Below are 13,309 nucleotides of genomic sequence, written 5' to 3'. Positions count from 1 at the left end.
TTTTTTTTTTTTTTTTTTTTACAGTTCTGCTATGCTGGGTCACTGAGGAAGCATGCCTGAATACTAACCTACACCTAATCATTCAGTAATACACAACAGGTATAATTAATACATTTTATCACTCAAATTACATTACAGTCATGGCAAACAGATACGGCTGACCTAATTACAGACAGCACCCATTCAAATCTGAAAACTACATGACATGTTTTGTCTGTTTGACAACAAAGCCAGATCCCACAAAAGCTGCAGTTGTAAGACTATTGTTCGCCCATGCTAAACCAGACAATGTGAGAATCTGCACCACAAAAAAAGCAGTTTTCTCTTTGAAACGCTGCTTGTGGAAAACTGTGGCTGAATATGTCATACGATAGACCTTGAAAGGCCTCTCTGACGTGTTTAAGATGTGGATCTCACAACTGAGATGTCTCTTTATGTAATCCGTAAAGACTGTACTCTCACATTTATAACCACTGGATGAAGGACACTCCCTTAAAGCTGAAGGACATCTCCCTAGTTGTGACATTTGAGAGTCCCCTAATTGGGACATTCGCTACTGATGCCGTGCTGATACGGCCTCAGCACACCTATCGGGTGTAGATTAATCTGTCCAGATTTCAGCCACTCCTCAATCACGTTCACACCTTCCTGAAAGAATAAACTAAATACAACCATGCAAGATGTAAACATCAACACAGCGGGAGTGGACAGATTGTACACTGGTACTAAAACCAGTGTATAAATCATTAGATATCCATGTCTGTAGAAAATAGATATGGCGTGTTGACACACTCATAAACATTTTAGGATTTTTTTTTCCACTGTTGCCTTTGGCTTGCTCACTACAGTCTCTGTAAAGCTGGTTTGGAAGAATACGTATTAGGTTCTGCGCATTTAATCAAAATCAAAATAAAATAGCAACAGGAGTATGTGCAATTTCAAAACAGCAAAAAGATGCTATAGTTTTTTTTTAATCAAGAATTTTGTCATGTTTAATTTGCCATTTTGATTGGTGCTCATATTTTGCACATTAAAGAGATCTCACCAATCAGAATGCAGCGTGCAAAAGGTACCAATTATAGAACAGAAAAGACATTGAGAAGATGAATAAGGAATAAAACATAACCAATGCTATCCTCTATCATTTATGCAAAGACAAATTATGCCCTCTGTTTTCCTGTTTTTGAACACTGAAAAGCATTTTTGAATGTAAAATTTGTCTAATAGACGTGCAAAAAAAACTAAAACATTATAGAGCAAACAATTTTCCTAAAAATGTATGCACACATATGTGGACAGCAGGACTAAGTTGTGAAATTTTAAATAATACCAAGCTATAGAAAATCAGATTTTTTTTTTTTTTTTAATCAAATTGTTTATTATGTTTTCAGGAGTGTTGATTATTCATGTTTTTGAGATGTTACAGACATTACAGCTGATTTTCTTTAAAGCTGCTTTGGAACAATGTGCATTGGGAAAAGAACAAATAAAAAACTATACAAATACAAACTATTTGACTTGATTTGGCTTTTATGTTACAATGTTTTTTTCTACTTTGCAACAAAATATCAATGTTCTCAAACAAATAAGTGATAACCAGTGCTGAAGCATTTCATCAATCAGAAATTAGCATAATTAATTCTGATACAAGAAATGGCCAGCATCATCCAATCAGTGCCAACCATATTAAAATAAAATTATACATTATAAATTCTGACTCTAAATACTGTTAACATTGTCCCATGTCTGCCAAACATGTTGAGTGGTTCAAACATCCTCTGCAGCTTGAAACTGAACTTTTGATAGGAAGTTGTGATTGAATGCACTTGGCTTCGTAGGAAAGCTATATGATGCTCTCCTGCTCCCTATTTAGTGAATGACTTAACCTCCAGTGTGCTGTCTATCTGCACTGGTCTCAGAACAGTTCGAAATGCACCTTATTTTCATCCTAACTCCAAATACAGTAAAGCCTCTATAAGCAGCATTTTGTTTCTCACTGTGAAACTGCACAGTAAATATAGGATTTCTAATGAATACCTTGTGATATTGTACACATTAGTGTACATTGTGTTTAGCAGTGTAGCGTTTCGCGATAAATCGCTCAAATTTTACAAATGGCTTATCGGATGAAACTACAGAATCTAATCTTTTGACTCAAACACGTTTCAATGTAAAAACTTAATTAGGTTTCTTACCAGATGTAATGTTGTTGGCATTTCTCCCACAGACAAACTCCGCTGTGATCAGCGCCATGTTGTTTTGTCACATGACTCTGTATGTCGAAAGTTTAACCCTTTACTGACAGAACAGATTCTCCTGAACTGAGATCAGTCGATTTCAATTAATTTAATTTATGCGTTGCATGTAACTAAGCCAAAATACAATGTCCACGCATGTGTATGCGGGGTCACACAAGGATATATAATTGTAACATAGCGTATGAGTCACAGGACATCACTTTTATCATTCTTATTGTGATTTTTGGAGCCCACGCCCCTATGCACTTTCACTGTATGGAAAACTATAACTTGAATATTCTTTAAAATTATTACATTTTAATTCGATGGAAGAAAGAAAGTCATATTGGTTTGGAATAACATGAGGGTCAGTAAATTATGATTTTTATTTTATTTTTTTTTTTATTAACTCTTCCTTTAACATGCTTTTAACATGTCTCCACTCGCAGTACTTAAAGAAAAGTGTGAAGTCTGTTTTGATTACAATCAGCATGTGACACATTAATGCTCTCTTTTTAATATTGAACAGATTGCTTTCACAAGTAAAATTCCATGTAAAACCATTTGTAATTTGTTGCTATGGAGAATATTCCTTCAGTCTGATTTTACAGAGAAGTAGCAATATGGCACATTTTACCAAACAGTTTGTACAAACAACTGTGTTTACAGAAGGTCTACCAGTCGTTGGGGAACAGATGCGCTCTTTCAAAACTGCAGTGTGAACAATAATTCATATATAATTAAGTCTGGAAAACATCAAAGTAAGATCCTAACATTTTTAATAGAAGATAGTATCAACAATATTCATATACAAGTTGGCAGGTTTCAAGGCTGTTTCAAGTTCAATTAGGGGAGTGTTGGAATAACACTTTAGTCTCTTACTTGAGGCACCTTCCATAAAAACCAAATATAGTCCTATCGATCCATTGCCGGAACCTTGAGACGGAGGTATAGACGCCTGGATACTGGGCATCAGCACAGCCGTTGCCCCAGGAGACGATACCGTAGATGCGACCCTCACATACCAGCGGTCCCCCAGAATCCCCCTGCAGAAAAAGATAAGGACAGTAATGTAAAGATTTCAGGCAGGGTGGTCAGATGGTTTGGGAGAGCATTGACAGAGGCCATGTAGATAAAGCCACTGTATTTAACAGGATGTAAATAGGTATGTGAATCATAAGGAATTTAGCGTTTCTGGTTTCTTAATGGTTCCATTAACAGTTCCATTAACAATACTTTTAGTACTTTTTAGGAAGATATACAGTATATAGAAATGAGAAATACATTTTCTGTTAAATTTACTGACTCCAGCAGTCTGTTACCAAATAATGGGATGATTTCATACTTTAACAGAACAGATTCTTGCAAAAGGTGTGTACACAGATGTATTTAGATGAATTTTTAAGATATTGTTAATTCTTTAACTATACATACAGTATCAACAACCATCCAGTATTTACTTTGATTTAAGTCTCACAAAAAGGAATGCACTGATGTATCGGTTGGTGATATTTATTGGCTAATTAATGATTAAATTAAAACTATCAGCATATTGTTATAAGCATGAAAACGCTGATATGAAAAACCGATGGTTGATTTATAATTAATTAAATACTCTGTGAATTTAAATGCTCAATCCAGAAATAATAATAGCCACAATATGTAAAAGGGTTGACACTCCTAAGAACATGAAACTTTTATAAATCAGTGTAATATTTATAACCAGTAAATCAGTGATATAAGATAGTGCCATGTTACTGTGTTCCAATGGTTGTTTTTGCCCTAGATTTCATCATAGGTTTAGATTTATAAATCATAGGTTTCCAAGAACATTTGTCAAAGCAGAGGTCGAGAAATCTCAGTCCACTGGAAGGAACAATTTTCTCACCTTACATGCGTCTTTTCCTCCTGCGCTGTATCCAGCACAGATCATATTCTCAGTGATGTTGCCGTTAAAAGACTCAGTGCTGTTACACACGGCAGTGGACACTATTGGTAGCTTGACGGTCCGTAGGGTTTGAGGGATTCCCCCAGTTGGAGTGGTGAAGCCCCAGCCGGACACCCGGCACACACGACCCATGGACACCACTGAGTCCTGACGGGGCAACGGAGCCAGAGACACGTAGCTGTTCAGATAGACTTGAGTCTGCAGCTACAGGGGATAAAAAAAGAGAAATATCAATACTGAGAGATTACATCATGTTAGAAAGAAACAAACAATAAAATGCATTATAGTCCCATAAAGCAGTAGTTCTCAGCAATCTTACAAAAGTCAAAAAGTCCTTAAAATCAAACATTAAAATGTAATATTTATTTATTATATAATACGCTCACAAACAATCTTACAAAAGTCAAAAAGTCCTTAAAATCAAACATTAAAATGTAATATTTATTTATTATATAATACGCTCACAAACAATCTTACAAAAGTCAAAAAGTCCTTAAAATCAAACATTAAAATATATTATTTATTTATTATATAATACGCTCACAAACAATCTTACAAAAGTCAAAAAGTCCTTAAAATCAAACATTAAAATGTATTATTTATTTATTATATAATATGCTCACAAACAATCTTACAAAAGTCAAAAAGTCCTTAAAATCAAACATTAAAATGTATTATTTTTTTATTATATAATACGCTCACAAACAATCTTACAAAAGTCAAAAAGTCCTTAAAATCAAACATTAAAATGTATTATTTATTTATTATATAATACGCTCACAAACAATCTTACAAAAGTCAAAAAGTCCTTAAAATCCAACATTAAAATGTATTACAATTTTTTTATTATATTTACTGAGCTCACAATTGTACAAAAGTGAAAAAGTCCTTAAAATCAAACATTAAAATGTATTATTTATTTATTATATTAAGCTCACAAACAATAATACGAAAATAAAAAAGTCCTTAAAATGAAACATTAAAATGTATTACTGTGTTTTATTATATTTATTTAGCTCACAAATGTACAGTTGAAAAAGTCCTTAAAATCAAACATTACAATGTATTGTTTTATTATTTAATTAATTTATTATATTTTTTAAGCTACAAAAGTAAAAAAAAAAGAAAGTAAAAAATCCTTAAAATCAAACATTAAAATGTATTATTGTGTATTAATTATATTTATTAATCATACAAGCAATCATGCTAAAGTCCTTAAAATCGAACATTAATATGTATTGTTATTTCTTTATTTTATTTATTCACCTCACAATAAATGTTACAGATTTTTTTTTTCTTCCATAAAATCAAACATTAAAATGTATTATTTTTATTTATTTATTATATATGTTCAACTCACAAACACATTGTGGTGGCACCTGAAGACCTATTTAATGTCGTCTGGATCGTATTGTTTTTTGCCATAAAATATACTTAATGATACTTTATTGTGTCCATTCTACACATTAAATTTCAAAACAAAATTATTCACATTTGTTATCGTATTTACAGTATAGACCTTATTTACAGCAGCGTCGTCTTTGATTTTTGATGGGAACGATAACGAGGCTGTGAGGGATAGACTTACCATCTCTTCAATGGGTTGTACAGTTGTTTAAAGTGTTTTTGGATCATTCTGCTAATAAAACATTGAAAACAATATATTTCCAACTAATTTCAGTAGACAAAAAACTCCAGACAACATGAGTTGTGGAAAATCAGATGTCATCTAGAAGCTTTTGATAGCTTTTTTCAGTGCATGTCATTAAAGAGACAGAAAAATTCATTTAATCACCCTCATGTTGTCTAAACCCATATGACTTTCTTGAATCCGTGGAACACAAACAGATGTTAGGAATTATGTTAGCCTCAGTCACCATTTACTTTCATTACATCTTGTTTCCATACAATGAAAAGTAAATGGTGATTGAGACTACTCCTTTTGTCATACGGGTTTGGAGCAACATAAGAGTAAGGAAATGATAGCAGAATTTTCATATTTTGGTGAACTACTGAATCACTTAATTGAAAGTTAAGCATTATATAATATAACCGTGTTTGTTAATGTTATCATTGAATGTTTTTGTATACTGTTAATATTCTTTAATTAATCAGTCATACTGTTTTAAATCAATCTAAACGATTAGATTAGCATTAAAAAAAAAATCCTCATTGAGTTGTGCAGTGTTGAGAGGTATTACCGAGAAGCACTTCAATCCCTGCGTGTAATATGACTTGACGTCGGAGTTATTGTGTTCATTTGCTATGCATGACGGGAGTCGATGACTCATGTCTAATGACCGCTTCAGTGAATCGCTCAATATAACACAGTAACATTCATTCCTGCCTCACCTTAATGAGCATGATGTCTGCATTGTAGGTGGCTTTGTTGTACTGTGGATGAGGAATTAAAAGCAGAGGTCTGCAGAACTGTTCCGTGCCCTCGTATACACCCACAGAGTAATCTCCAGCCACAATTCTCATGTTTGCCGCCCTAAAGACAAGGCACAAAGATTTTGATTTTTTTTTTTTTCAACTAAATTAATCTTGAAGTTCAAGTCAACTCAGAACTTCTAAGATACTTTATATAAACTTCATGAGATGTACTATCTAATACTTACAGTTTAACATATCTTTAGCCAGTTTTCAAGATACTGAGCAGAACATAAAAAATAGGCCAACCAATAACAGATCACAGTGCTGATTTTTAACCTTGTGCGACTCCGCGAACACATGCGTGGTCTTTGTATTTTGGCTTTGTTATACTGTATACAATGCATAATTTAAATTCATTTAAACCGACTGATCTCAGTTCAGGAGACTCTGTCTTGTCAGTAAAGGGTTCAACTTTTGATGCATGTGACAAAACAACATGGCGCCGATCACAGCGGAGTTTGTCTTTAAGAGAAACGCCAACAAAACTACATCTGGTAAGAAACCTAATTAAGTTTTAGAGTCTCTAGTTTCATCCGACATGGCATTTTTTAAATTTGAGCGATTTATCGCGAAACGCCACTCTGCTAAGCAAAATTTACACTAATGTTTACTTAAGCGCATTATTCCATTAGAAATCCTATATTTACTGTGCATTATCATATTGAGAATCAATGGGTTCTTCCAAAAGTTAAAAAAATCTTGCTTTCAGAGGCTTTACATGGAGTTAGGATGAAAATAAGGTGCATTTCGAACTGTTCTGAGACCAGTGCAGACAAACAGCACACTGGAGGTTAAGTCATTCACTAAATAGGGAGCAAAGGAGCATCCTATAGCTTACTTAGCAGCTAAGTAAATTCACTCCTAAAATGTTATCAGAAGTTCAGTTTCAGGCTGCAGATGATGTTTGGACCACTCAACATGTTTGGCAGACATGGGACAATGTTAACAGTATTTAGATTCAGAATTTATAATGTATAATTTTATTTTAACATGGTTGGCAGTGACTGGATGAAGCTGGCTGTTTCTTTGAATCAGAATTAATTATGCTAATTTCTGATGTAATGTCTGTAACGTCTCGAAAACATGAATTACCAGCACTCTTGGAAACATAACAAACAATTTGATAGCTTGGTATTATTTAAAATTTCACAACTTAGTCCCGATGTCCACATATGTGTACATCAATTTTTGGGAAAACTATTTGCTCTAGAATTGTTTATTTTTTTTGCATATTTATTAGGTGCTACTAGTTACAAATCAAAAAGCTGAATGGAAAATGTACATAGCAGTCACGCTCGGTCTCAGGAGGTTAACGTTTCAGGACATGCTGATTTTTTAAGTTTTTAGTAAATATTGCTGCACATTTACAACTGTACATGCAGTCAAAAGTTATTACAATAGTATATATCTGTATTCTATCTGAACAAAAATTATATATCGTTATATATATATTTTCGATAGATACTTTAGGCTCTGGCCCTGTGCATTATCCAGTAATTGTCATCTTACCCTATATTGCAGTGTGCTGCGGTCAGCACCCAGTATTTGTTAATTAAAGTCCCGCCACAGAAGTGCTGTCCCGCAGCGCTCTGTATTGACACAATGTACTTGATGGAGTAAGGCGAAGGGATATATCCACCTACGACACGGCCCTGTATCAGATCCTGACCTATAAAAAAAACAAAAAACAAGAGAAACATCACATAACAGAGACTGTATTTATTGACTGAGGCTAGGTGTCACACTTACTCTAATAAATATGTCAAAGTAGTTTTTTTGTTGTTGTTGTTGAAAATCAATTTCTGCACAGACATCTACCATATAGTCTTGGGTAAAAAAAACTCATGAACATTTTCACTATTATTGCCCAGGGAGAAAGACACAGTTAATTTAAAACACATTGAACTTTTGTGACAACTTGCCACTATAGCAAGGCATGTTGTCTGACTATATGGGGAAACCTGCCATTAATCAGTGTAATATAGACTTTTCAGCAAAATATAAACAATAAACAATTGTGAAACAGCATAATATATCAAACCATTGTTTTGGGCAACAATTATTGTAGTTAATCAATTGTATAATATTTTGTGTGACAACCTGCCCCGACCTCATTTTTATAAAAAAAAAAAAAAAAAATACATTTGTCCCAAGAAAATATTTAAGTTACCTTCATAATATAGTTGAATGTATGCCAGTGTTGTTTTACTGTGTTCACTTGTTAAGGAAAATATTCTAATTTTTGAGGTTTTTGAACTAAAGGTGTTTGAAACCAATATAAAAAAATCCTCTGCTAAAGAAAACAAACATTTGTGCAATTGCACTTTTGACATGAAACCTTATAGTTACCAAGGTAAAGCCATTGTGAAAACTAGCCCCATCACAGAAGTGTTTAGAAACGTGTCACTTTTGAAACACGTGTGCACACGAATGACACTAAATCTAAACTTTTGTGTCTTTAAAACATGAGAGAGTGTAGCATAACATTAAGTCTCTTATGTTAGCTAAATTTATCTCACAGTGAGTCAATACTGAACAATGCATAGTAAACAATACGTGTCTATTCTGAGATTTTCCCATCTAAATGTGTCCGTGGAAGACTATAATTCCTGCAATGTGCGTCATGAATAGAATTTGAAATAAACCTTCAAAAGAAGTTAGTGGCTGAGTGGAAGGCATCTAGGGTATATATGTTTCCCTGGGGCATATTGATCTCCTTGTAACAATTAGGCAGTTGTACGTGCTGTAGGTAAAGTAATTCTCTATAATATTAGCAGCCATAGACCGTGAAACGTAAATGCACTGGGTCGAACCTATTATGTAACATTGATTGAATGACCTTAGACTTCACAAGAATTAGTAGCAGTGTGAACTTTATCAGATTGCTTTATGAACTTCTCAACGTGAGGAAATCGGAGACAAAACGTTGAATTCCCCACACATGTAGTATGTGACACATTGTATGTGTCCATTATTCACTGTACTGTATTGTAAGATAACGTACAACAGTAAACAATGCTGAATTTCAATGTTTAGAGATTTAATTTACGTAACTGACTATTGGCGTGAAACGTCAAAAGTCATTATTCAAATGAAGGTTCCTCAGTGATTCATTGCAGCATCTTTCATTCTTCTGGTCTTTTACAAGATAGACAAAGTTGTTAATGTTACATTTTACAGGTTCTTCAGATAAGTGTATTGGTTTATTTACAGTGTATTGGTTTAACCCTTTAATGCATACCTCAGGTCTTTAGTGATCCAGGATCTCATTCCACCCCCTGTACCTCATCCATTTTTTTAGAGTTATGCCCACACCTCTTTAGTATTCCTCAACCTTTCTCTTCTGAGTAGTGTAACAAAACAGGCAAAATTGCAAAAAAAAAAAAAAAAAAAATTTTTTTTTTTATAATTTCATAACTACCAAAAGTGTATAGGTTCATTAAAGACCCTAGAAATGTAACAGTGTCGTTTTTCTTTTCTGTGCTTCCATAAATCATATTTTTATGATTATTTCATATCTATATAAGTTTACTATCACAGGATATATATTTATTGTATTATATTCATACAAATGACTACTATATCACGTTAATTTTCTGTGCAACAATGGTGAATTATTAGTATTCCATATGTGTGTACACATACATATTATACATGCTATTTCTTACTCAAAGTGGCGCTGATGTCTCAGTGATTGACTTTATTTACATTTGACATTGCTATTTGATGAATAAACAACATGGAAGTAAACTATAGCAAGTTTAACGCATGAACAGTATGATATGGCTTTTGTCATTTGGGTGTGCTACTGAAATTATGTAAGTTGTGCATCTATTTAGACTCAAAAAGTGTGTGAAAAAATACATATGTGTAGCTTATGTGTAGCTTATACTGTATGTTGTTTATGTGTAGCTTATGTATAGACTGTGTGTTGCTCAATATGTATTTAACCAGTGTGGAAGTAATGAATCCTGTTCTATATTTGTTGCATCATCTCTTTAATATGTGAAAAATAAAACATTAAGATATATACAAATATATTATATTCTATTATTTTCTAATTGTCTTGAAAATGTTTTGAAAACTTGATACTATCTGGGCATTTTGTAGATCCATTTGTGATAGATGTACGTGCTGGGTCTCTAAAGACCCAAGTATGTAATCATGTTTGGCGAAACACCCATGCATTTAAGGGTTAATAAATCATTTAAATGAATAATTATTTGACTTTTGATTGCAGACTTTAGTATCTTGGCAAACCTGAGCACAGTTATAGACAATGTTGAGATCTCTTCTGAAACTCCAGAGGAGATACGTGTGAGATTAATGGGGTCTTTTTCTTTTTAGAAATCAGCAACAGTCTCTATTTGCTCTTAATTTAATATCATAGCTGTCTAGAACAAACAATGGATATATGAATATACTATATTGATATAATAAAATCGAATTTGTGATTTTTTATTTCTATAGGTTGACAACTTTTCAGACATTGAGCATTAAGAGTCTAAAACGGACTCAAATATTCCGTCAGATATTTATATTATTAGATCAGCCTAAAAGAATTTGCACTTGCATATGTTCGTTTTGACCATCTTATTTTGTGTAATCTTATTTTAAATTAACAAATTTAAGCATGAATTTTCACTGAATTGTAAAATAAGTGATTTAAAAATGACATGAAGAAACACTGTCTTTTGAGGTAAAAACCACACTTAAAAATCATCTTTACTTTGCTGAATGTCTAAGACTCCTCTACTACACAAAGAACTCAATACTGCTGTACCTTGTAAACGCACCGAGGAGATTTTGTAGGATTGAAGTTTATATCTTTACTTACAGCTCACCAAGAGGAACTCCAGAAGAACACACAGCAGAAGAGCAAGCAAATGCATCATGAGAGAGACAGACACACACACACAGATCCACAGCTGCCAGATGAGACTGAGATGAACTTTGCTTCAGGCACTCTGATTCCTCACCTGGAGAAGGATCACCTCTGCATTCTCGGGTTTCCAAGTTCATATTTCCATCTCCATTGTCACAATGTCATCTGAAAACACAAACAATATATCATTGAAGCAAGACTTGCTTAACTCCACCTTTGAACTTTAGTTTCAAACCTGATTTATGATTAGTACAATTGTCTACATCATATGCCATTCGTGTCACTTTACAGATTAAATTCTATTGCTCTTTTTTGGAAGAAAAATCTTTTTGGTTATAATACTAACATAAGCATATACACTATTAGCAAACACACATACAGTAATCATTCTTTATTATTACTATTTTCCACTTTATAGAATACTAGTAAAGTCATCAAAGCTCTAAAATAACACAAATAGAAGTATGGGAATTATGTATGAGACCAAAACTGTAACACAAATCAAAAGCACCTTACATTCTAGCTTCTTCAAAGTAGCCACCCTTTGTCTAGATTACAGCTCTGCACACTCCGGACATTCTCTCTGCTTTTTAAACTGTATTGAAGAAGTTCACATGTATGCTGGGCACGTGTTGGCTGCTTTTCCTACACTATTTAGCCCAACTCATCAGTTTAAGAAAGTACAACAATATTTGATGTGTTCTGACTATCGCAATCTTCGTTTGAACTATCACGATATCGATTCTTAAAATCCCAAGATCTATATTTTACAGTTTTGGTTGTGTTGATTATTATATCTGTTAAAAGAATAGAAATCAACTACATTGTTTGGGCCCTGATGTTAATTTTTTTAATTATTATTTTCATAATTGACCGAGTTAGAAGGTTCCTTGTATAATTTACAGCATTAGCTGAGGGAGAATTTCTATCATATGTGAGCAAAATGGACATTACAACTAAAATATGCCCAAATGAATCACAATCGAATCAAATTGTATCGAAATCGGAATTAAATCAAATCGGGAAATCTGTATCGATACCAAGCAATAATACAGTATGATTTACATGTCTTTACATGTTGAGGCCCCCTTGGATGTTTGCTGAGGCCCCCTAGTGGAAAAGTGTCTATCTGCATCCTGCAAGACTACTACAAGACACGCCCCCTAAAAGGCACGCCCGCTACAAGTTACGCCCCCTTTCAAATAACAAGCGAAATGCTTAAGTCTTGCAACAGCCGGATGTCACATTTATACACTGTGTTTGTTGTGTTTATCCTGAGTCCTGCAGCAGCCCTACACCTGTCCCTAAACCTAACCCTGTCCACAAAGATTAAAAGATGAAAAAAATATACAATTATTAAATATACCGCAACGTAAAAATTCTATTGAATACAACCATATTGACGTATCACTAGGTGGCGACAGTGAGGAGAAATGTGATGAAGAAAAAGCTAGCTGTATGCTAAGCTAATAGGCTAACCGGTTAGCTTGTGAGCTAACTGAAGAAAACAGAACAAAGAAATGTTCAAGGTGACCATTTATATATTCAGTTTAATAATATTATACGTGACATATAATTTAAAAGTTATTCTTTGTCATACTTCCACAGTTAAAGAAATGTTCCGGGTTCAATACAAGTTAAGCTCAATCGACAGCATTTGTGGCATAATGTTGATTGCCACAAAAAATCATTTTGACTAGTTTCTCCTTTTCTTTAAAAAAGAAAAAGAAAAAAAAGGCAGATAATGAGGTTACAGTGTGGCACTTACAATGGAAGTGAATGGGAACAATGAAAGTGAATGTG

At 33.5% G+C, this 13,309-nt stretch overlaps 1 protein-coding gene across 1 annotated transcript; it reads right to left on the bottom strand.

Moving 5' to 3' along the window:
- Nucleotides 1-3,054: 3,054 nt before the first annotated feature.
- On the bottom strand, nucleotides 3,055-11,524 carry zmp:0000001088 (trypsin). Its single transcript, XM_051661908.1, has 5 exons — nucleotides 11,459-11,524; nucleotides 8,131-8,290; nucleotides 6,538-6,679; nucleotides 4,126-4,389; nucleotides 3,055-3,283 (listed from the first exon to the last, which is right to left on the bottom strand). Exons 1-5 carry the CDS (start codon nucleotides 11,514-11,516, stop codon nucleotides 3,116-3,118), a joined length of 792 nt encoding a protein of 263 aa, XP_051517868.1. The 5' UTR covers nucleotides 11,517-11,524; the 3' UTR covers nucleotides 3,055-3,115.
- Between the last annotated feature and the right edge of the window lie 1,785 nt (nucleotides 11,525-13,309).

This window comes from Myxocyprinus asiaticus, chromosome 29 (assembly GCF_019703515.2).
Source record: "Myxocyprinus asiaticus isolate MX2 ecotype Aquarium Trade chromosome 29, UBuf_Myxa_2, whole genome shotgun sequence".
Lineage (NCBI taxonomy): Eukaryota > Metazoa > Chordata > Actinopteri > Cypriniformes > Catostomidae > Myxocyprinus > Myxocyprinus asiaticus.
Note: the sequence above shows the minus strand (reverse complement) of the source record. Positions and strands in the feature narration are given on the sequence as shown.